This window comes from Labrus mixtus, chromosome 19, assembly GCF_963584025.1.
Source record: "Labrus mixtus chromosome 19, fLabMix1.1, whole genome shotgun sequence".
NCBI lineage: Eukaryota > Metazoa > Chordata > Actinopteri > Labriformes > Labridae > Labrus > Labrus mixtus.
In genome coordinates, this window is record NC_083630.1 from 17,929,436 (window position 1) to 17,952,693 (window position 23,258).

The 23,258-nt window shown below is 41.4% G+C and overlaps 3 protein-coding genes across 7 annotated transcripts in view; 2 read left to right on the forward strand and 1 right to left on the reverse strand.

Annotated features, from left to right (window-relative positions):
• myom1b (myomesin 1b) overlaps positions 1-7,070 on the reverse strand; it is a 29,189-nt gene extending 22,119 nt beyond the window's left edge. The window contains exons 1-7 of one of the 5 annotated variants that reach the window (XM_061064173.1): positions 6,912-7,055; positions 6,275-6,491; positions 3,453-3,587; positions 3,155-3,329; positions 1,832-1,989; positions 1,548-1,640; positions 18-106 (exon numbers count right to left, since the gene is read on the reverse strand). In XM_061064173.1, the coding sequence (XP_060920156.1) occupies positions 18-106; positions 1,548-1,640; positions 1,832-1,989; positions 3,155-3,329; positions 3,453-3,587; positions 6,275-6,429 (805 nt within the window). In that variant the 5' untranslated portion in view covers positions 6,430-6,491; positions 6,912-7,055. Of the gene's footprint in view, positions 1-17; positions 107-1,547; positions 1,641-1,831; positions 1,990-3,154; positions 3,330-3,452; positions 3,588-6,274; positions 6,492-6,911 lie in introns of all 5 variants that reach the window. The other 4 variants (XM_061064174.1, XM_061064175.1, XM_061064176.1 and 1 more) reach the window with 4 other exon arrangements.
• Positions 7,071-12,963: 5,893 nt separating this feature from the next.
• Positions 12,964-16,496, forward strand: myl12.1 (myosin, light chain 12, genome duplicate 1). The gene is made up of 4 exons (XM_061065105.1): positions 12,964-13,096; positions 14,963-15,164; positions 15,365-15,526; positions 15,926-16,496. The coding sequence occupies exons 2-4, from the start codon at positions 14,981-14,983 to the stop codon at positions 16,096-16,098; spliced, it is 519 nt and encodes a 172-aa protein (XP_060921088.1). The 5' UTR covers positions 12,964-13,096; positions 14,963-14,980; the 3' UTR covers positions 16,099-16,496.
• A 2,043-nt stretch (positions 16,497-18,539) lies between these two features.
• Positions 18,540-23,246, forward strand: fastkd3 (FAST kinase domains 3). Its single transcript, XM_061065102.1, has 7 exons — positions 18,540-18,627; positions 19,200-20,685; positions 20,793-20,878; positions 21,061-21,232; positions 21,318-21,387; positions 21,480-21,594; positions 22,999-23,246. The coding sequence occupies exons 2-7, from the start codon at positions 19,218-19,220 to the stop codon at positions 23,095-23,097; spliced, it is 2,010 nt and encodes a 669-aa protein (XP_060921085.1). The 5' UTR covers positions 18,540-18,627; positions 19,200-19,217; the 3' UTR covers positions 23,098-23,246.
• The last annotated feature ends 12 nt before the right edge of the window (positions 23,247-23,258 follow it).

The following is a 23,258-nucleotide window of genomic DNA, read 5'->3' on the forward strand; positions in this document are numbered from 1 at the left end:
TACTTGGTGAGACCTACTCTTAACAACAACGGATGCAAATGCAGACAGCTCTCCGTTGGCGTTCATGGCAGAGACACGATACTGCGCTGTGTCATCAAAGTCACATCTGAAAGAAAGAGGAGAGCAATCAGCTGATCAATGTTCATGATGCGCACATTTCTCGCAAGGATTAGCATGTACAGTGCCCTTCCCCCACCTCAACCTCGGCCCTCCCAAGCATGTAAATTATACCAACTATGTCAGCCCTGACTGTGAGGCGTTCAATGACTCCTGGACAGGAATACTCTGGCTGTAAATAGATACCACCGGTGATGTCATCTGCACTAGGGTGGTGGTCTCAGAACATGAAAGTACCTGTTGTTTGCTGTACATAACGGAAACAACATATAGGTAATATATATTAAAGAGTTAGGCAGGGCTGCTTTTGTATCTTGTCTCTTGTATTATATTAACTTCCTGTTGTATTCTTGGGTTCTCTTGTTGTTACACCCAAGCCCTCTTTTTTTATTTGTATCATACCTCTTCTCTATTGTTGTTTGCACCTATTGCAAATAAGGTTTAAAGTAAAAAAAAAAAAACAATGATGATGTTATCTGATTGTTTGTTTGATTAACTCAAAGTTGAATTTGTTGTAGCTATCTTAAGCCGTTATCTTTATTTGTGATAGCCTGAGAAACAGTCACACTCAGAGTCTGATAGTGTCAATCTGTTGAAACTTAATCAGGGACAAGTATTGTCTGTTGTCAGGGGCGTGAGACTTTTGACTGGGGTGGCCAATCAGATTTCGAGGGCAGCCCAATAAGTAGCTTTGGGTCTTTACGTTTGGCACAATCCCAATTTAAACATGTAACTAACGCTAAAGAAAAAGCTACTGAGCTGTTTAGTTTGAGACACAACAAAATTCAAACTTTTTTTTTTAAAATACAAATATTAATATGTAAATTGTAACAAAACTATTTCATATATTAGCATCCTTCCTTGCTAAAACACACTTGTCCGTTAGTGTATAATTAACCTTAGCGCTATAAAATGGAGGATAGGTGTTTTTAGTCTTTTGACATTACTCTCAATTTCCAGTGACCTCTCACTAAAGTTGGAAAGTTTTAGTTGTTGTGCTTTTCTTCTGCCTTTCGCTAAGGGTGCAAGTCAAGATAAAATAAGATAGCTGTTTAGGTCGCTTTGCAAAGAACATTTGATAACAGGTTAGCGATAGTGTCAGAGTTAGCAGTGAACAACGTCCTATCTTACAACTAAAAGAAACAAATGGCTTTTCTTTTCATGTGGCAATAACCTCTGTGGGGATATGGTTCAAAGCCTATTATAAAAGGTACATTATTTTACTGTCTGTCATAATCTCAACTGAAACGCCCAGAGAAGCATATCGCGGCTAACAAGCCAAGCTAATATAAGAAAAGAAGTTTAAGCAAGCTAGGTTGTATGGAAATCGATTAGATTTTTTCCTGTCGATCTACAAAATCCATGACGTTGGAAACAAATATTTTGTAGTATTTATTCTGAGAACTGTGAGCAGAAGAAGGTCCACCTACTTGTTAATCTCCAGTGAGTGCACGCTGTATCTGCTCTCAAGTGTATACTTGCCAGGGCAGGCCATGGGGTCAATTGCCACATTGTTTTTGTACCTTGTAGTAAGAGGCAGAAAACATGAAAAAATACAGACCAGAGGAAACAGAAAGAACTTGAAACAGATTAAAGAGCCAAGAGGAAAATAATAAAGCCATGAGAGATGGGAAACAAAGGTAGGAAAGGATGTATAGGAGGAAGTAAAGACAGATTTCAGGTTAAGGCATGGTCATTTAAGTCGGTCACCTACCAGACGACCCTTGGGTCCGGCCAGCCAGTGACAGTGCAATGCAGTCGCACACACTGCTTCTCCCACACGGTGTGGGAGCGTGGTTTGATCACAAACTCCGGGGGATGCATCAGGCTGTCTTCGTTCATACGCTTAAAGTGTTCCCCGTGTTCATGGATCTACAAACAGGACAGCTTTTTAGCTTTCAATTGTTCAGTATGCTTGTATCTTTGACCACCATAAAAAACATTTTACAGCCCTTGTAATTTCAGCAGAAATTCACAATGCATGGCTGATGCAAAAACAAAGCTCTGTCATTCACAATTTGAGCAAAATGTCAACATAACATATTTGTTTCACACATGCATGACAAATGCACAAGTGCTTTTCATAATGTCCTATGAATAGTTTGGGGCGTTGAGGACCCGACTACTTTTGCGTCTCATTACTCAACACATAATATGACAACACCATTGGGACACTGCTTCCCTGTGTCTCAAGAAATACGATCTCCTGAGGAATTTGTCACCCATTAGTAAGGCTTTCTGGCAGAGTGGAGACAGATTAATACAGCGAGGGGGGTCACTGTGGCTGTTATGACGCTCAATGAATGGTCGAGTACTACTTCACATTATTACACAGGGGACATAAACAGCTCCCCTGTGTAAGGAGTAGTAGTTACCACTTAGCCACAGTCACTTGATATTCCTTAGAAGTACTGCAATTAATTAGACTTAGTTATGGATCTATGCAGACAACATGATTGGGTTTAATTGCCTAATATGAATTACATGGGATGGACTTACAAAATGGCGTTTCTTAATTGATCTAATTTGAAGTATTTAGAAGTAACATGAGCCGGTCTGTGGTGTGACGAGGGAGAAAGGCCTGATGGGATATGTACAACATGTCATGAAGTGGAGTTGCCAACTGTGACATCAGAAGCAACAAAATAATCTCTGAAATGTTGTAAAAACAGAAATGCTCCACACTCAACAACGGCCGCATGACGTCATGAAACAGGAAGGTCATCTGTGATGTCACGAGAGGCAAACGCCGTACCATGATGTAAGGTCTTGGATGCCATGAAACAGGATGTTCTCCTGTGATATCATCATTAACAAACAAAACTTAAACAATCTGCATGTCTTTTGAGGAAATGGTTTACAGAGATATCCTGGTTTCGCATGAAGGGCATGATTTTAAATACACATAAACTACAGTAAGGACAATGATGTCACCGGGTCACAATTATGTCACTACTCTTGTAAAATGAAGCAGCTCTCCCATTTCAGTTTAAAAGTTTAGGGCTTCACAATATGACCTCAAAAGTCCCAAACTGACCCTTTTATTCAGAGAGATACGTTCGGCTGTTCCGCGCATGGCCTCCCTCCTAGAGATCAACTCCGACCTCTCCATCTCCAGCCCACTGGTGAACAAATCCCTGCCAGCCATGTACGAGGCCGTGTCCCTCACCCTCGCTTCCTCTGTATGCGAAAGCCCAGTAGCAAACTCTTGACTGGTAGATTGTCGGGAAGAGCCATGGAAATAATCGGAGCACATATCATATCGTTAAAACTGAAAGAACTTGTATTCCAAACATTCTCAGAGTTCCAGTTTAATACAGTGAAGATGTCATTACCTGCCCCTGAAGATCGGCACTACATAGCCGATGATTTGGTTCTCTTTGTCCACAGCCAAGTAAGTTGGCTTTGCTCTCTTTGGCACGGGGCTCAGTCTGCTTGCCTCCAGCCCAGAATATGAAGACACTTTAAGTCTGGGACACATATAGAATAGCATCAGCCTGACACTCAGCCGGACACTGCCACTGATAATGTAACATCAACATGTGGGGGGGATGAAGCCGGAGTGAAGTATGAGTTGTAAATGAGGGTTCAGTGGGGAAGTAGTGAAAATGGTTTAGTTTTGATCATTTAGAAGTTTCCCTCCCCAAAACTTAAACTTCTTTAGAAATCAATAAGACCGTCTGATACCCAAAAAACGAGTTATTTAAAGCTGCTGTAAGGAACCTTTTGTGGTTAAAGGCCTACAGTGGACGAGGCCGTACTTTTGGTAATTTTGTCCCCTATATTTATGGAATTAAAAGCATTTTTACTTGGTCTTGTTTCAACTCAGACTGGGCAGACTCCAGATTTCAAATCAGGACCACCACTGACAGGCTATTTAATTCAACGTCATTATAGAAGGTAATCGCTCTTTTCTAAAAGAACAAATAACTGCAATTCATTCTAAGTGAGTGACACACCAGCTACACACAAGATGATTTTTTTCCATTGATATTTTGTCTCGGTCTCGGCCTGCCTTGGTCTTGGTCTTGGACTTGTCTCGGTCTCGGAGCACTCTGGTGTCAGGTATGTCTTGGTCTCAGTAAGTGTGGTCTTGACAACAACACCACAATAAAACGTATCACTTGTCAGGAATATTTACGGTAGAAAATGTCAAAAAGGCTGTTACCGCAACGGTCAATGGTCAATTACTTTGTCTGAAAAAAAAATCTAGAAATAATCAACATTAATCCAAATACTCTCGTTTGCTTTTGTAGTTCATAAAGACGCCTCATTATTGATTTTCTGTCTGTTTCATAACTGCCTAAAAACTCCTCACAGGAGCTTTCATAGATAACAGACAAGAAGAACCCCTTTGTTACAAACTTTGATGGTAAAACAAACCAAAGAGGCAAAAAAGATTCACACACCAATGAGCTCCCTCCCAAAGGATCTATCAACAAGCGACGCTTTGAGCCAACATACTCCTCGCTAGACTCGATAGACTCCTCGTTATTTTGCCTCTATTCATTTTTTGGGATCTGGCATCTACTTAGGTATGTGCGTGTCTTTTTTATAACTTTTCTTTAACACATAGCAAAGACACATTTTCTGAGAGTACACTGAAATACAGACCAAACCACATACATACATCATGAAATACACTGCAATATCTTTTTTTCAGGCATGGGCGATTACTATAGTATCAAAAGTCTTTTTTAATGGATTTGAGGTCAGACTCAACATACTTTGTCAGAAGAAAAGGTATTTAAAGCTTTCAGACGGTTGGGGGAGGGAGCGTATGAGATAACAAGAACCTGATGAGAATGCAGGGGTTGAAAAGGGTCAACTGCCCTCATCTTTCTTCTATCTATCTGGGTCACCGTCCGATCCGCTCCGACCATTTACCATCCACTAAGCTTTCCAGGATCAGGGCTGCAACAACTTAACTGAAATCTAATAAAGTTATGTCACATAACAAACCCAATGTCCATGTCTACATAAATACATTTATATCCCTGTAATAACAACTTCATCATAACCACCCTGACTGTTAAATCGTCCAACACTTCTCAATCCTTCTTCCCTAACCGCAGCACAGATTTGTTGTCTGACCAGCAGCGAGTGTAAAGGCCAAGATCGGATAGTGTTAGTAAAACCTAAGCCCTCTGACCTGTTCGCACTCAGCAGGACGGTGAATTTAAAGCTGCGCCAAGTACTGTAAAAGATAGGATCTCTATTTTCCCGGTGTTTGTTTTAATTCCTAAAATAAGAACGTTTTTAAAAACCACTAAAGCATGTGATGGTTGGCTACTAGACAGGGCCATCAAAGCTAGCTTCATTTTTGTTTATGGTGCAATATTTCAAAAACCATCTCACACTCTTATTTAATAAATGAAACTTTCCATTATTGGGATTTAACAGAGCAGAAACATACACCATGAAATCACATTATGTTCTCCGTCAGTAAATATTACACAGCTGACTGATGCTTTCAACAGGGACGGCACAAACCCAAGCGACAGCAGCTACCGATTGGAAAACTTATCTGAGAAATACATTGAGTTTTTAAGAGATTTTATCCACAACATAGGGGTTCAGATTTCCCTCTTTATTTTCCCTCCAGCAGCATTGTATGCTCAGGTCAAGTTTCTATTTCAGTCTACACCATATATACGTCAACTCCACCGTTACATAACAACGGATTCCTTCTCAGTTTATCGCAAACAAAAGAAAGCGAAGCAACATCTACACCAAAAAAAATGTCCCATGATGATTTTAGTTGTTTTTGAATCTGTGTGTTAAAGGTAAGAGTTTGTCAGTGTGCATAAAGGCAAACAAGGAATCTCCCAGTCGACATGCAGAGAATACCATGCAGGATTCAAAGCTGTTTTTAAAGAAAGATGATCCTCGTGTGTGTGTGTGTGTGTGTGTGTGTGTGTGTGTGTGTGTGTGTATGTGAGCGTCGATCAAAGGGAAAGAGAACTAAGAGGAGGGAGTGATTGTTACATTGGTGTCAATATGGCAGCAAAGCAGGAAAGATGATCCCAAAGCTGGGGCATGGAAGTGATCCAAAGGTGATGGAGGTGAACCTGATCAGGCGGGTTGGGGTGATGGTGTTAACGGATGCAGTAGGGCTTTCCTGTGACAAAGTTTCGGTCCTCTTCCTTCTCCTTACCCCCTGCTGAAGCTGGCGGCAGAGGAGCTGCTGCCGGCTGCATATCTGCTGCTGCTGGTCTGGTACTTGCTCAGTTTGGACTCTGTTTCCTTGCTGCGGTAGCCACGGTCATAGTGGAGATGATGCTTCTGGTAGAACGGTATAGATCCAGACATGCTGCAGGCCTCTCCTGGTAGGAGCCCTGGTTTTTCCCAAATTTCTTGCTGCCTATATCTGTCTGCGTGGTTAGTGGGAGTTTTATTGTGAATCTCAATTATATTTTAATGTTACACTTTTTTTTTGTTGCTGAAATCAGTTATTTCATCATTTTCAAGCCAGCCGTGCTTTGATTTTATTTCCTCATGTTCTCTACAGCTGAACATGGACGATTAATCCAGCTCAAGATGGAAAAAACAAAATCACATTATTCAGAAAAATATGCATCACCATGGTGCCAATACAAGTCCATACTTCATAACATTTCCTCAATTAAATTAATTACCTCAACAAGACATAGAAATTAACACCTGCAACATTAGCTAGCAACACATGATATAAGATTCAGGCAATCAGGCACTTTCTCAGCATGCTAACACAGACATGAGCAACAGCTGGCTTATCACATTTTTTTGTCTCCGCACAACGGTTTTCCACTCACCCTGGACTGAAAGCCTCAAACTCCGAGCTTTGAAGGAAAAGTTGGTTCAAAGTCCACACTTAAGGTTGATATCCCAGCAAACCTACAGGTAGGTGCATACAGGGCTGCGGTCTACACAACAAAAATAATGTTGGCCCTTGCCAGAGTGTCCCTGCAGCAGTCGCAGCCTTTTATGGTGAGGGTGGAGATAAATATAGCTGAGGGCATAGCGTGGGGGCCCAACACATTTATGGGTGCAGGTCTCTGTGGACGTGCATTACTGCCTGATGTACGCAGGTAAACACTGGCTTCTGGAATTTTGTCCACATTTCATTTCCATTTTTTAAAGCTATTTTACCTCCTTGATCAATTTAATTCATGCTGTAAGCCTCTGTATTTGTTCTTTATTTATGAGTGAATTAAAATATATTTACCGTTACTGACTGACTGTTCACTATTTGTCTTTATTTCCATTTGATTTACTCTACGATAGGATCACAGTTGCAAAAGCACCTCATTGTCCAACGTTTTGCGAGGACACCCAAAAGTGATGGTGTACAAACATAGAGGTCTAGCTGGCCCCTCGCCAACAGTATACATCATTGCTGCTTAATATCCAGCTGCTTTAGTCTTGACTTTTCACCGCAGCAATCTCAGCTATGACTGTTGCTAACTTTAGCTTTGCTATTGTTGCTAGCTTCACATACGACACATGCCAGTTACTGTCTCTTTGTCACTCTCTCTCTCTTTCGCTTTCACTCATTTGGAAGTACACACAAATGTCACATGTTGTCACCTCTGGCCATAAACAGCTACTCAAATCAAATAAGTTAAAGACTCAGACTCTATTGGCAGAGTTTTAAGGTCCCACTTTAGTGCTATGTTTGGACTATGTTGATAAAAAAACACACTCCTGATGCAAACTCATGACTAACAATGCATTGATAAAAAGATACTGTAAATAGACGGGACACCCCGGTTAAAGTGACTTTATGGCATGTCAATGAACACCTTTGAAGCTGAACATTCATCCTTTTTGGCCCTCGCCATCCACCGTCCCACACGACACTACAGTCAGCATGGCAACAAATATTATGGCAGCAACGTGAAGTAGAAACCCATTAAAAGAGATCAACACTGAGGATGACAATACAAGACAGTAAGCAGGGTCACAACACGACATGCTGTCTAATAACTGTGAGATGGATTTTACAAGTGTAATACAATATGTCACAAGCCTCTAAATCCTTTGCCAACATGGCTGCCCTGATCTGCAAGGATCACCTGAAAGGCAGAATAGCTAACTCACTAGCTAATGATCAGAGAGCTGCAGTTATATGAGCAGCTAGCAACAAACAGTTGCTGCAGAGTTGACTAAACTATAAGACGAATGCATCTTTACTTTAACTTTGTCTTTACCTAAAGGAATAGTTGAGCAGGTCTGTAAGGATGAATATGACATAGCTTGGCATAAAGTGTTATCAAGAGAAACAGCTAGCTTGTCAAAATGTTCCAAAAATCCTTGTACATATATCATAGACTGTAAATAGTACTGGATGAAGCGTGAGTGACGTCCCCCATCTGCTCCTGCAGGGGGCTTTGGAGTCCCATCGATGGCGGTCTCCATGCTGGAAATGCTGTCTCAGCCTAACTTTCAGTCGACCTAACGACAGGTTGAGAGCTGAGGCGGGTTTTAAGCCTCCTGACAAACCGTTACATCATCCTCGTCAGCTACACACCTCATTGTAAATACGTACTGAATATGAATACTGTTAACATGTTAATGTCTGCTCTAAAAACAGGCTATTTTGAATGGGTGCGTATGTGACTTCTGGTGCTTCTGCAGCCAGATCCAAGTGGACACTGGAGGAACTGCAGGATTTTGCACTTAAGTCAGTTTGAGCACAAATTTTATGAAAAGTGGAGCAGGCAAAAGACAGAGAGGATGACCTGTTATGGCAATGGCAGTTTAGTGTTTCTTTGACCCAAAGAAATGCAGAACACAGGGGCAGTGTATCAGTCGAAGTGTTTTAATGTTTCAATTCAATTCAGTTCAATTCAATTCAAAAAAACTTTATTTGTCCCCGGGGGGCAATTCAAAGGCACACAGAGCAGTAAATCAACAACAGTGCAAATAGACCTAAATATAAAGTGTCAATTTAAAGGTCCCATATTCTGCTTTTTCTGGTTTTATATGCTCTTTAGTGTGTTTTCCAAGTGTCCTGTGTATGTTAAGGCACATCTATGTGCAAAAATTCAAAGTCTGCGGAAACGCGGCTTCTCCTACCTCCTCCTGTTAGCTGTAGCATTAGCCGCATGTAACGCTTGGTTCTAGCCCCCCTTGATAAAAATTTGTCAGTGCGACGTCATTGTCAGTGTGAGATCACTGATCTAAGTCCATTGGCTCGTTGTGGCAAGCCCTGCAGCTCATGTTGCACGCCCGTTAACTTCTGCAGCACGCCCACGATATGCCGTAGCCTGCGGTAGCACAGTAGTGCTAAGGTGTTAATGTTTATGCTCCCCTCGGACGGAGCCAGTGGCTGCATTAGTGATGTGTAGTTCGTGAACGATTCGTTCAAAACAAACGAATCATCTGGGTGAACGAACTGAACTGAATCACTTACTGAAAAGAGTCGTTCATTTCTCAACTTCAGTTGCGTTCTCCCGTCTCGTGTCTCTCTCTCTAGACCGTAAGAGTCACTCAAAGCCCGCCCTCCCTCCTCTCCTCAGTCAGTACAGTGTGTGTGTGTGTGTGTGTGTGTGTGTGTGTGTGTGTGACTGAGGCTGGTGACTCGCAGTCTCGCTCGTTCACGTTCAGTCAGTGTTTCGTTCACTGAATGTACTGAGAGGAAGAGAGAGACTCGGAGGCGGAGCTCTCGTTCAGTGAACGAACTGAACGTGTACTGAACGTACGGAACAGAACGGTCGGGGAAAATAAATGTGATTGTTTTAGCAGCTTTCAGTTTGCAAACTAACTTTATCCAACTAAATTCTCAGCTCATTGGTTTATTATTCACCACCGGCTGTTCTCAGTACGATCGCGAGCAGAACTAAACATTCGGCCGTGTTTCAGCTTATTAAATTCTGATTCACAGACAGAGCTGCGGAGAAGTACTGAACGATTCGGTGAACGAATCTTTTGAACGAATCACTTTACTGAACTGATTCTGCTGATACAGTACACTGAAAAGAACTGCTTTTCCCATCACTAGGCTGCATTCCCAATATGGTAAAAGAGGCGGGACATTTCCGAGAACCGTGCTGAGCAACTGACCAATAACGACAGAGCGGATCGGCAGACCAATCAGAGCAGACTTGGCCCACGTGGGGTCTAACAGTGGGGGCTCAGCAGAGCGTAGCTGACGGACTCAGAGCGGAGAGGGAGCAAGGAGGAGCAGTACATGAAAACAGACACTATTTTCGGACTTTAGCTATTGTGAACGTACAAAGGTAGGAACATAGATTAAATATACGAACCCCAAAAAGGGCAGAATATGGGCTCTTTAAATACAACTTAAAGCTTAAACTTAACTTAAAAAAACTAAATATAAAAGAGTAGATATACTGTAAGTGGACAGTGATCGGACTAACAGATGTAAACAGATGTAACCAGAACTATGTGCAGTAGTGACCAGATGTAAACAGAACTATGTGCAGTAAACGAGAAATAAATATATATATACAGAGCTATGTGCAAGTAAGATGATCATTTTGAGTTGAAGAATTGGAGGTGGAGAGGTGGAGAGTGGCTGGATGATAATGCAGAGTCTGGTGAGCAGAAGCTGGCAGGTTGGTGACTGCTGATCCTGAGAAGAAGGAAAAACAGATAAGTCGGCTGAACACAAGAAACTAATCTATCTTCTCTCACAGGTGATGAGAGACAGGTGAGCTGGCTGAAGCAATCAGGAGGTAGTGGTGAGGAGATCTGAGGATGGCCACACCCAGAGACAAACACAGAGAGACAACAAGAAACACAAGGGGAGCGGGGGAACACAAGGAAACACAATGAAACTTGTGGCCTATAGGCTCAGGCCTTGACACTACCCAATCACAAACCCAAAGTCATGGCAACCTTTGGGATAACTGGATATAACTTCATGTCCATGAATAGCACACGGTCCATCCAGAGCTTTTATCCCACACAGTCTGGGCTTTACTCTGATATGAATATAATCTCCAATTAGCAAACAGCTGTAACTTAAAGCTTCTGGAGAAAAGTATCTTCCTTAAATCTCAGCTCAAGTGCATATTTTACCTGAAACATGAGAACAGCCACCTAATAACTTCATCCCATTGTTCCCCTGTGATATTTAAAGAGAAGTATGAGTTATAAAACTGTGAATCTGTTTAGTGCTTGACTATTAACAACAGTTACGTTTATCACCTTATAGTAACTCTATGATGGGTTTATAGTGTTCACACTGCAACTGTGGAGCCCTAAAGTTCAGTTTTGTTAACATATTAAAGATTAGGAGGAAGCTCTATGGTCATTTTCTGGGTAAAGATAGTGATGGAGTTACATTACTTAAGAGGTAATATTTGTCTATCCCACACATGCTGTATGGGAGCTTGATTGTCTAACTGAATATGGTTGCAATTCATCATTTTCATGTAAGCAGCATGTCACTGTGTTCAGCTGTCCAGGAAATTCCAACTGTATGGGATGTCCCGTGGGATTTATTCAGGCTATGTTTAGGATTTCACTCTGTGAGGCTCAATCTTCTTGAGGCTATAACAGTTCTAGACACGAACACATTTTTAAAACCTTACACAAAGTATTGGGTTAGATTTTCCCTCAACTGTTAAGGCCCACATATCGCTTAGAATAATGATCTGTTTTCTATAAAGCTATAGCATCCTCTAGTGGTTAAAAACGACACTACGATGTATTCTAAAAATGATGTCACCTTTAATCTTTCCTGAATAAAAAGAAAGAGATCGATGATACTACCTGAAAAATACTCTTTTGAATAAAAAGTTTCCATAGTATCCATGCATGTGTATGTGCTATCTGCCTTTTTCTTTCATGATACAATATAATAATTAGCAATGAGTTATTTTTTCAAAGCTCTTTTGTTACACCAGAAGACGATCACTGACCTACACACTGTATGTTTTTAAGTATTCATCTTCTTGTACGCATCATTTATAACAATCATGTCATTTTAGGACTATCAAGCTTTAGATAGCCGGCTTGTTTGGCTACATATTTGATAGCATAACTATGAGCGTCTCATGGTGATCTCAACTGAACACAAAAGACAGATGTGGCTTCTTTTAACCGATGAGTCAACGGTTCCATATTTTGCTTTTGAAGCCCTGCGGCCTGTAAGCCTCCCTTAACAGCAACGAGCGGGGGACCAACTGTTGCCCCATCATCACTGGACTGTCAGTATCTATAATTATCCATCCCATCTACATTTTTATCTTTATTGTTTAGGTTATTATAGTATGTGACCTTTACATTATTTTGCTTTATTTTACTTTATTTCAGCATGGAGAAAGTCTTGAAGCTCTCTTTTAAAAAAAAACATAAACAAATGCAACAATACAGCAGAGATAATGCAGAGTTCATGTGCCTGGGAAGTTATTTCTCCAATGCACCCTAATACAATAAAAGCAACATTTAAACCTAACTGGAATTATCATTTCAATCAGAAACATTGAGGTGAAAACTGTTATTTAAGTTTGTTTATAGCATAAGCAATCAACTTAGACATGTAATACTTAATCACTCCTGATATATGTGACTTACTGATGATAACAGGGTCTTTGTACCCCAACTGGGATCATTTAAAACCTAATTGCACAATGTAATGGACGTTGTATCCTTTCTTTCCTTAAAAGGGCATATCCAGGAATGCCAACGCTGGCAAGGGAGTGTTTGCGGAACTTGTATTTTTTCCAGCTGAGGGGTGTCCGAAGTGCTGAAGAGTTTGAATCGCGAATGGAAGAAAAAAAATACTCAGGTCTTAAAAAATAAAAAGCCATGTTAAAATGTCATATGTGTTTATTCGGAGTAAAACGGCATTTTCATAGATTATAAAGCGATCAATAAGGGTTTTGGACTCGACCACTACCCCCCTGTTTCCCTCAGTTGGTTTGTCCCGAGTTGTCTTCACTGAACCCAACATCAGGAAGTGAAGGGCGGTGGTTGAGTACAAGCGAAGCGCAGGGCTAATTGACAAGTATCGTATTGTTGTCAGGTAAGAAAACGATTTAATTGTATGTTTATATCTGCCTATGTTAGCTAAATAATACTCACTTCATTGTAAGGATGCCACACTGTTAAAGACGTGTATCTAAGTAGAAGATTTCTGTGCTAATTTTAAATGTCCGGTTCGTTGCTTTGAAAACACGGCTAAGTGTTAGCTGCGTTGCTAATGGCTCAGAAGCTAACCTAGTTTTCAAACCATATGGCTTTAATGCAGGTAGTATAAACTTGTGCATTAAGCTTTTTAAAACCTATTTATGTGACGTTTCGATGTGTATCAGTTGCAATCGTTAGCTGTATGCACATTAATTGTTCTGATTAAAACTAGGCCGCAGTCCATGTTGAGAGCGAACTCAAACTGCGTCGGACGTAAAAACAACTTCAAACAAGAAATGGTTTAAAATAAGTTTTCTTTTGGTTTCACCTTTTTTTTTTTTTATTAACTTGAATGTACGATATCAGATAATGCCAAAGGTGCGATAACGTTAGGTTTTATTTATTGGGAATAATTATATAATTAACATCTGATTCAACTACGGCTGCCTGGTTGGGTCAAATCATAAAAACGATTATTTTTGGTACGATATTAAAAATCGTGATTAATAAACTTAATCATTTATTTTGCATCAAATCACAATTTATTTTTTAACACTTTGAAAAAATAGCAATACATAAAAAACACAAATATATATATATTAAAGTTGTACTATAAATAATGTATCCATGTTTATGAGGAAGTGGTGATTTACATCTGTGGTCAAAATATAAAATTAAACATTTAGGCTATCACATGAAAACCTGTGTACAAAACATTAATGTTTAATCTTAAGACTAAATTGTTTTAATGATGGTTGGATGCTAAAATGGTAATTGAAACTTAAATAAATTATATTTTATTTACTTTTTACAAGTTTGTTTCATCTAGGGGTATTCTTTAAATCTTTTTTTTCGGGTTGGGATGGGAGGGGGGGGCGTCGGTTTTGCGGTTTAATTTGTAACAAATGTTTCACGTCATGTTACATCTTGTAACCTGCAACTGGATGCTTTGAATTTCCCTCGGGATCAATAAAGTATCTATCAATCTTTTTGATACTCAAAATTGTAAACGTTGAAATGTAGAGCTGCTTCAACCACAGCAGTCACAGAAACAACCCTTTAGTTATCATTTATTGTTGATAAATTATATTTTTCAGGACGCCTTCATAATTGTTTATAAATGAGTTTCCTTTTTTAACAATAGGGAGCCTTTAAAACTACCATCAAGAACCTGAATATTATCTAGCCAGGTCATATTATTCAAAGTTTGAATAAAAGACCAAACTGTGCCTGTGGACACCCAGTGGCCGAACATAATTATCTGTCAAGGTAGGATGTGATGAATGTATCAGTCTACGTTCAAAGGCATTGCCTCATAAGGGCATCTGTCCTCACATCAGTGAGTTTCCTACCCTTAGTGAAAGCAGTGAGCTGATCAACCTAGAAAGATGAGGAACATCTCCATTTATAGCTCAGTGAGGGACACCTCTCTGAGGAATCACTGCCAGAGAATTAAAACGCCTGACACTGAGTTGTGGGTACGACTGATGATATCTTATTTTGAGTAGCAGCATGATACGCTTAACCTTTGATCAGATTGTTTCCCTGGGTGTCATCCTCTGGTCGTCTTATCAGGCCGCTATTTTGTCTATTTGCTACCATTAGAAGATGGCTTGTATCTCTAGCTTTGGGAAGGAGCCCCCTCCCCCACTCCCACTGAAATGTTGTTTACACTCATGTTAATGGAATGAGTCCCTGATTGTCACTAAAACTTTCCGTGAGATTTATTAGTACAAGTATACTGACACTTTGCTTTCCACAGGAAAACAAAACAGTCAAAATGTCGAGCAAAAGAGCGAAGTCAAAGACCACGAAGAAGCGCCCTCAGCGCGCCACTTCCAATGTCTTCGCCATGTTTGACCAGTCTCAGATTCAGGAGTTCAAGGAGGCTTTCAACATGATTGACCAGAACCGTGATGGGTTCGTGGACAAAGAGGACCTGCATGACATGCTGGCCTCACTGGGTGAGTAAGAGAGTCTCTGTTTTACTTCTGGATGAGCTGAATGCAACAATAGGGGAAAACCTTCTCTTTAGTTTTGGGTGTGCTCCGCCTCCTGCATTGTTTGAAAACTAGCTCTACGAGTAAACATTTTAAATGTTAATCAGCCGTGAATGTCGCTTGTGCTTCTTTTAAATGCGACATACCTGTTTCTCTTTATAAAGGGAAAAATCCAACTGATGAGTACCTGGAGGCCATGATGATGGAAGCTCCTGGACCCATTAACTTCACCATGTTCCTCACCATGTTTGGAGAGAAGCTCAATGGAACAGACCCCGAGGATGTGATCCGAAATGCCTTTGCTTGCTTCGATGAGGAGGGGACAGGTAAGCTTTCGTTCCTGTTGATTGAAACAAAGGTTGCTCTACATATCTACAATTCACTAAACAGACTCTTTTATCCAAAGCGACTTACATCAGAGAGGTTGTTTTACACTCAAGGGTCAATCAAAATAACAGCAGCAAGGGAGTCTTGTTAAGATAACATTTTTTCTACTGTAAATTATTTTCTTTGTCTTGTACTTTTCTCATAATTTTAACACATAAGAATTGCAGCTATGTATACATTTTATTGCTTTTAAATGAAGTTGTCTTGCCTTAAAAGGTTGGTTCATAAAAAGGCTTCTCTTGGATAGTAAACCCTCATGAGGAGATGATTCCGATGTTGTTCCAAGCCATCTTCAGCCCTCTTATCTGATCTGAATGTCCCCCCCCCCCCCCGCTCAGGTTTCATCCCAGACGATTACCTCAGGGAGCTGCTCACAACAATGGGCGACCGATTTACAGACGACGAGGTGGACGAGCTCTTCAGGGAGGCCCCCATCGACAAGAAGAGCAACTTCAACTACGTGGAGTTCACTCGCATCCTAAAGCACGGTGCCAAGGAAAAAGACGATTAAAGATCCATGCCAGCGTATTCCCCCTCGGTCCTCTCCGTCTCGTCCTCAGTCAGCTAGATCACCGTGCTGCATGTCTCAACTCTCCAGTATAAACCCCATTTTAAACAAACCAAAGCAATAACTATCCACTCCTGTTTGTTGGGAACTTCCAGTTTTATGCCAATGTACACATCTCTAATGAGGAGGAAAAAAAGTGTTCTAGGTTGTAAACTGTTTTTTTCTGTCACGTAAAGGAGCTGGCAGCACCTTGGAAGCTCTAAGGGATAAGTCTTTGCAATTCATGTGATCGGGTTTAGCTGAATTTTTACATTTTATAATATAAACTTTTTAAATAAAGCCCTCTATCAAGTTGTACTTTGCTGAATGTTTCCCTTTCCATAAATGACAACTGAAGTACATGATGCATTATTCTGTCTTTATTTTGCTCTGAGGCATATTTGAAATGCTCAGACACCACTCTCCCTCAAGTCTTGACAAGTCCACTCTGCCTCCTAAGCAAAGACATTAAACGTGTGCCGACTAGTACTAGCGGAATTCTTTCAGTCAAGAATGAACATACATCATCTCTGTCAGATAATGCTGATGCCTTACTATCAAAGAAGGGAGTGTCTTTATAAAGAGGATGTCGTACTCTAACAGACATGAGTGTACGGTTATCTTAAATTAGGACGGGGGCAATATGCAAGTAAAAGGTAATAAACAATGTGGCAATAAAACGACATAAAAAGAGTAAGGAAGCCTTTGATCCAAATAAGTTACACAGATTTAAAAGGAGATGCTCAGGCAGCAATTACATACAAGTTTTGCTCTGCACCTTGAGACTTAAAACTCCATCCAAAAGGGGAAAAAAACAGAAAATCACTGTACAAAGAGTGGGAATTATTGAATGAGATAGGGGTAGCTATCTGCTGCAACTGTCGCGCAAACATGGGGAAGCTGTAGAGCTGTGACTCATCACTGGACTGGACCATTTAACCATCTGGTTTAAGGAATTTATATCTTTAAAAAATGTGAGCAAGCCAAATAAGCCAAAGAAAAATACAAGATTGAGTCACTGAAAGCACGATAATCATTAAAAGTACAATCATTATTAAACTTCCACCAAATCTACTGAGGAGGTCACAGGGGCGGAGCCAAAGGGTGGACAGGGCCGACCTATAGTGGCCACCCAAAAATCCTGAAAGTGGCTTTTTGCGTTGTCAGAGTGTTGGACTGTTGTTGTTGAAATATTGTTTTTTCCTACTTTAGACGGTGACTTGAGACACATTATATTTTTCAGTACTTAAATAATTAATCAAAAAGGGTTTCACTATTGCTACTCTTAAAAAAGATATACAGAATCATATAACATTTATTAATACTTTAATGTAAGTATTGAAAGTAGATGTAAATAGCACTTATTTACCTTTTCTATCTCCGCCAAACATTGTGTTTGTGAGCACACTTAACACTTCCAGCCACCCATAGAGGTAGTTTGCCATCCCAGCCAAAAAAAAGTCTGGCTCTGTCACTGGATGAGGAATCTGAATCCTGAGGGCAGCCTGTAGAACAGTGGTGTTTTCTCTTTAAAGACTGTAGTTGATGACGAAGATAAGTTGGAAGATTTAACAGACTTGTGGTTTTACAGTTACATAAAAAAATGAATTCATGATGAGTAAGTGGTGGAATGAAAAATGTTTCCAGGTTAACAGAAAATACAGTATCTACCAACGCAATAATAAGCCATATGACCTCAAGTAAACCTTGATCTACTGTATTTGAGTTACATATGTCATATCGCCCTCTGGTGTCTACCTGACGCACTGCATGGTGTCGGTGATGCCTTCAAATGCTATCGATAAAAAGACGATTCCTGAAGTCGAATCGACAGGTTGTAAAAAAAAGGAATCGGTAAGGTGAGGTGGTGGTCATTGTCATAGACTGTAAGTATTAAGGTGTTTGGGGTTAAAGTTGACTGTTCTGTGACATTTCAGTTAATCTTGGTGTAAACAATACAATGTGCTGTTCAGGTGCTACAATAGAAGGGTAGAATGAATGTTTTACACACGGGTATAAGAATATCTGCAATACAGCTTAATAATATATTTAATATATATATATAATAATTATATATATATATATATATTTAATAATATATTTAATCTTCCTATTTAAGACTAGTAATGTTTAGTTAAATCCTGGTTGTATATATTCACATTCTTAGTTTTGATATTTTTAGTACTTATTTACTTTGTATTTAATATTATATAATGTTTAGATTTGCTAACATTGTGTTTTTTACTCATATTGTGTGTTGGATAACCTGCTGCTGTAACGCCACAATTTCCCAGTTTGGGATCAATAAAGTAATTCTATTCTATTCTATATATTCTATAAAAACTTGGGGATGAGAAAATGTTCTTCAACTATGGAAGTGCCGATTTACGAGGCGTATTTGAACGCGTCAAGATCCGTCAGGGGCCACGTTAGGACGGCACCTTCTCTGACAGCGGTGTATCTGTGACGGTTTTCCGTTATCGTAAAGCCCAGGTATGAATTCAAAAACACCTCCATGTTGTTGATTATTGTTTTTCCGTCACTGTGAACCAAAGTGTCAGACTTCAAACATCCTTATCAGAGCTGTGCGACTCTTCTGGGCTGACTGTGATGACGTTAGCTGCTAATGTAGCTAACCTCAAGGTTGGTTGTTCAACAGGGGAAGACAAATGCATGCCTGTCGAGAAATGCATGCACCTCACAGGACGATACAAAAATATGGCTGACCTACCCTTAAAACACTTTACTGGCGTATTTTTCATACATTACATACATTTACTGTACAGACACTTCAGAATCTAACACTGTTTGCAGGTCATATTTACGCACTTTACTTTATTTAAGTGTAAACTTCAAATACTTTTTCATCACAAATCTTCCTCCAGATCTGCCTTAAGGTGCATGCAGTTCTTGACAGGGACGTATTTCCGTGCATAACATGAGGACTGAGTACTGTCTGGTAGTTTTGTTCTCAGACTTAATTTGTGTTGTTTACTCGGGTGTGACATTCAGGAAACCTCTTACCTGTTGTTATGTGTTCATTGTTTGTTTTTCTTATCTTGCAGCTTCCTGGTGCGGGCGTCATGGCTCTGAAGCTGATCCAGAGATTTCCGGTGCTCGGGCAGTTCGGGTTTCAGCGGTACCCCCTTGCCGGAGCTGTCTGCCCCTCCAGGCTCCGGAGCTCCAGCAGGGTGGCTCACCCCGAATGCGTGGCCTGCTTATTTACCTCAGCAGGCGGCTGCATCCGGACGCAGGGCTGCCGCAAGCTCCAGGACGACTGCGGGAGAAGGAGCCTGACCACCATCATCAGGGAGCCTTCGTCCTTCGTCGCGTCCAGCTCCGTTGGACTCCACAGAGACTCGGGGCCTCGGTTCCGTCTGACTCAGCTCCACAGACCCACAGACGCAGAGGAGGAGTCTTTTCAGAATCGCCTGGGGACCTGCTCCTCATCCCGCCAGGTGTTCTCACTGCTGCGCTCGGTGGAGGTCATGTCTGACACCATGGCTGCGGCAGCGCTTCACCGTGTTGCGGACCTGGAGCAGCTTGGAAACTCACTTAAGGACCCTTTGGTGCTAGAGAACGACACAATCAGAGCTCTGTGCTTCCAGTTGGAGCAGGACTCTCGGTGGCTGACTGATGCCGGGGTGGTGTCGGCTCTCCGGGCTTGCACGCGCCTCTTCTTGGATCCGTGGAGCACGCTGATGGTGCGACTAGTGTCAGAGAGCCAGGAGAGGCTGGACAGAGGGGAGATGAGTGTAGGGCAGCTGTGTACTCTAGGTCGGGCGATGCTGGCTATGGAAGGGCCCGGCTGTGTGATGCTGCAGCAGGTGATGGCGCAAATCCAGAAGGAGAAACCGTCCCAGTGGAACATAGCCGATCTCGTCGCCGTTTATAGACTTTTGCAAGGTGGCGTGGCTGAAAATGGGAAATACAGGGACTTGCTGAATGCCATGCACATGCACGCTGTGACAGTCTACTCCCACATGGATCCAGCTGCTGTCAGCGGGCTGCTCAGCGCTCTCGTGACCCTGAATCAGACACAGGCCATTCCTCTCATGATCAATCTTTACAAACAGGCCGTTCTGCATGTACCTCACTTCAGCGATGAGGAGCTCACTGTTGTTCTTGGCGCTCTCATGCACTTCGGTCACAACGATCATTTCTTTGTTGAGGCGATGGAGAGGCGTGTACCCTCACTTGTCTTCACCTCCCACCCCGAGACGGTTACCAAAGTGAGTGAGTTCTTTGGCCGGAGGAATATTCTCTCCCCGGCTGTGATGGACGCAATCGCGGAGAGTTTTGTCTATCGGGCGGACGACTACAGCACCAGCCAGGTGGCGACGCAGATCACGGCTCTGGGGAAGCTCGGCTACCTCCCGCCAAACGCCGGAGACGTGTTCAGGAAAGTGGAGAACATCCTGCACTCGCGCTTTTCACACTTCCAGCCTCGGACGCTGCTCAACCTGCTGCACTCCTGCACCCTGGTGGAGAGGTTCCCTGTGAACTTTGTGGCCAAGGTTTTCAGCAGCTACTTCCTCCAGCAACTGCAAGGTAACACTTTAATCCCACATTTACAACCTGGTAGTTCGGTGGTGACTGTTTCACTACTGTCTTATTGTGCTTCAAAGATAAAAATGAAATGCGTTGTGTCGTTCCAGATCAGGGCACAGGATTGGACCAAGTCGTCCTGGCTCAGCTGACCCAGCTCTACATGACCCTGAAGCTGGAGTGTCCCTTCTATGAGGTGAAATATCTAGAACTAACCTTTTTACATTCTGACTCCTCCTGTAGCTTTTCCAGATTTATCTTGTTTGGTCAGTGTTCCAAGTTGAAGGTTTCATTTAGTTGTAACACAAGAATTCAAAACAGCAGCCGTATTGCGCTGTGATTTCTTCCTGATCGTTCACACATTCTGTCTCTCCTCAGGGTCCCAGACTCCTCCCAAAGTACCGCGTGAAGTCCTTCAGGTCTAGACACTCTCTGGAGACGCTGGTCGACATGCATCTGTACAACGCTGTAAGGAAGAGACTTGTGGATTTGCTCGGGGATCGCGTATACTTTGGATCCAAAGTTCTGACACCGTACTGCTACACACTCGGTAACATAAACGCAGCAGCTGTTAATATTCTCAGTGTTTTCTACAGACTATACACAAAGGGTTTAACGCTTTAATTCTTTTGTAGACGTGGAGATAAAACTGGACAAAGAGGGATATGTGCTGCCTGCCAGGCAAAATGAGGATGTATACAAAAGGTAAATAGGTCCCTGTTTTTTTTATTCTTTATGTACTGAAAGTTATATTCTGTCGTTCAGAGTAAACACACTGTGCTCTCTGTGTGCTGCAGGATTGCTCTTTGTATTGATGGACACAAGAGATTCACTACCAACAAGAGACAACTACTTGGAAAAGAGGCCATTAAGCAGCGACATCTGAGGCTTCTGGGATATGAAGTTGTCCAGGTTAGACCCTTGTCTTCAGTTTATGCTCAAAGGTCACATGTTCTCCTCCTTTTCAACCAGTTGAAATAAGTCTCAGAGCTCCTCAAAACATGTCTGTGAAGTTTCTTGTTCTAAATCCACTCTGATCCTGTATTTGATCAGGCCTATAAACCCCTCTATTTCAGCCCTGCTCAGAACAGGCTGTTTCTGTGTCTGTACCTTTAAATGTAAATGAGCTGTGTCTGACCACGCCCCCTCTCTGGAAGGGCTTCGGTGTCTCGGGCCCTTTCCAAATAGCCACAGTTCAGTATGCAGTACTTTTCAGTAGGGAGTTTCAGTATACTGAACTCTCGTGGTCATTCAGTGGTCATCTTTTGGGTCCACCTCAGTATACTGAACATTGCAGTATGGATACTAACTTCCGGGTTTCATGCAGTATGGATCGGATGCGTGCTTTCAGGAAATGAATTGTATTTTACCACCCACAATGCAGTGCGAAATTAAACGTAAATCGTCACTTCACGTGCGCCTCCAAATCAAAACAAACGAGTGGATTAATTTAATCTTAATTTAAAGTCCCGACTGAAATCTCTACTTTTAGTTATCAACAAAAAATGTAACAAATGTCTGCATTATTATAAAACCTTTCCCCCTCTATTTAAATAATGAATTCACTATTTAAATGCATCTTTATTGGTTTATTTTACTTTATCTTCTGTATATTACTGTCTTTCATTTGTACTTTCCTTTATGTACCGTATGTTATTTAGTTATTTAATCTGTCTTTTACTTGTGATATTGTTTTTTGTTTACCTGTCTGTATATGCGCATTACTCTTCTTGAATAAAGCTAAAACAAAAAAATTAAAAAAACGGGTGGATGCGGCCGGTTCGGGAAACGTAAATGACGCCACTTCCTTACTGAATGAATCAGATGAAATAGGAACAAATATCTGCCTTCTGTGCGCGCTACTGAATAGTAGGAACTAACAGTATACAGCACGGATAGTACGTACTGTCTACTGCATACTGACAGATTGAGTATGTACTTGGCAATTCGGATGCAGCCTCGGTCTTTCTCGCTCCATGTCCTATTGTTTACAGTGAGAAGGCAGACTCAGAGGGCAGAACAAAGACCTAGCTGTGGGAGTGTCACCCACCTGGGGGAGGGGTTACTGCCCTCCCTCAACTGAAAATCTCCAAACGGCCTGTTTGAGCACACATTTTCTGAGAAGTGGAGGCAAAAGACGGAGAGGATGGAATTTTGTCATCATTGGGGGATTTGTAGACAGACTAGAGACACATGTTAGTGTTAGAGAAACAAGTTGATTTTTCACATATCACCTTTAACACTCAGCTCTTCGTTCTTGTGTTTATACAATCTTCTGTTTTGATTAACTTCTGTGATTTTGTCTTCTTTTTCCAGATTCCCTACTATGAATTTGATGCGCTGCAAAGCAAGAGCAGCGCAGTGGATTATCTGCATCAGAAAATCTTCCCTCACACTTACAGGCTGAGCTGGTGATGATGAAAATGAATGTGCCACCTTTCTTCTGCTGAGCCATTTCTCATCTGAAGAAATCTTATTTATTTTTCTAGTAACAGGTGATTTAGTATTTTGAAGTTGTTGATGCTCTTTCACTTGACAATAAAGTAACTTTTTTATATATACAATGGCTTTAAATC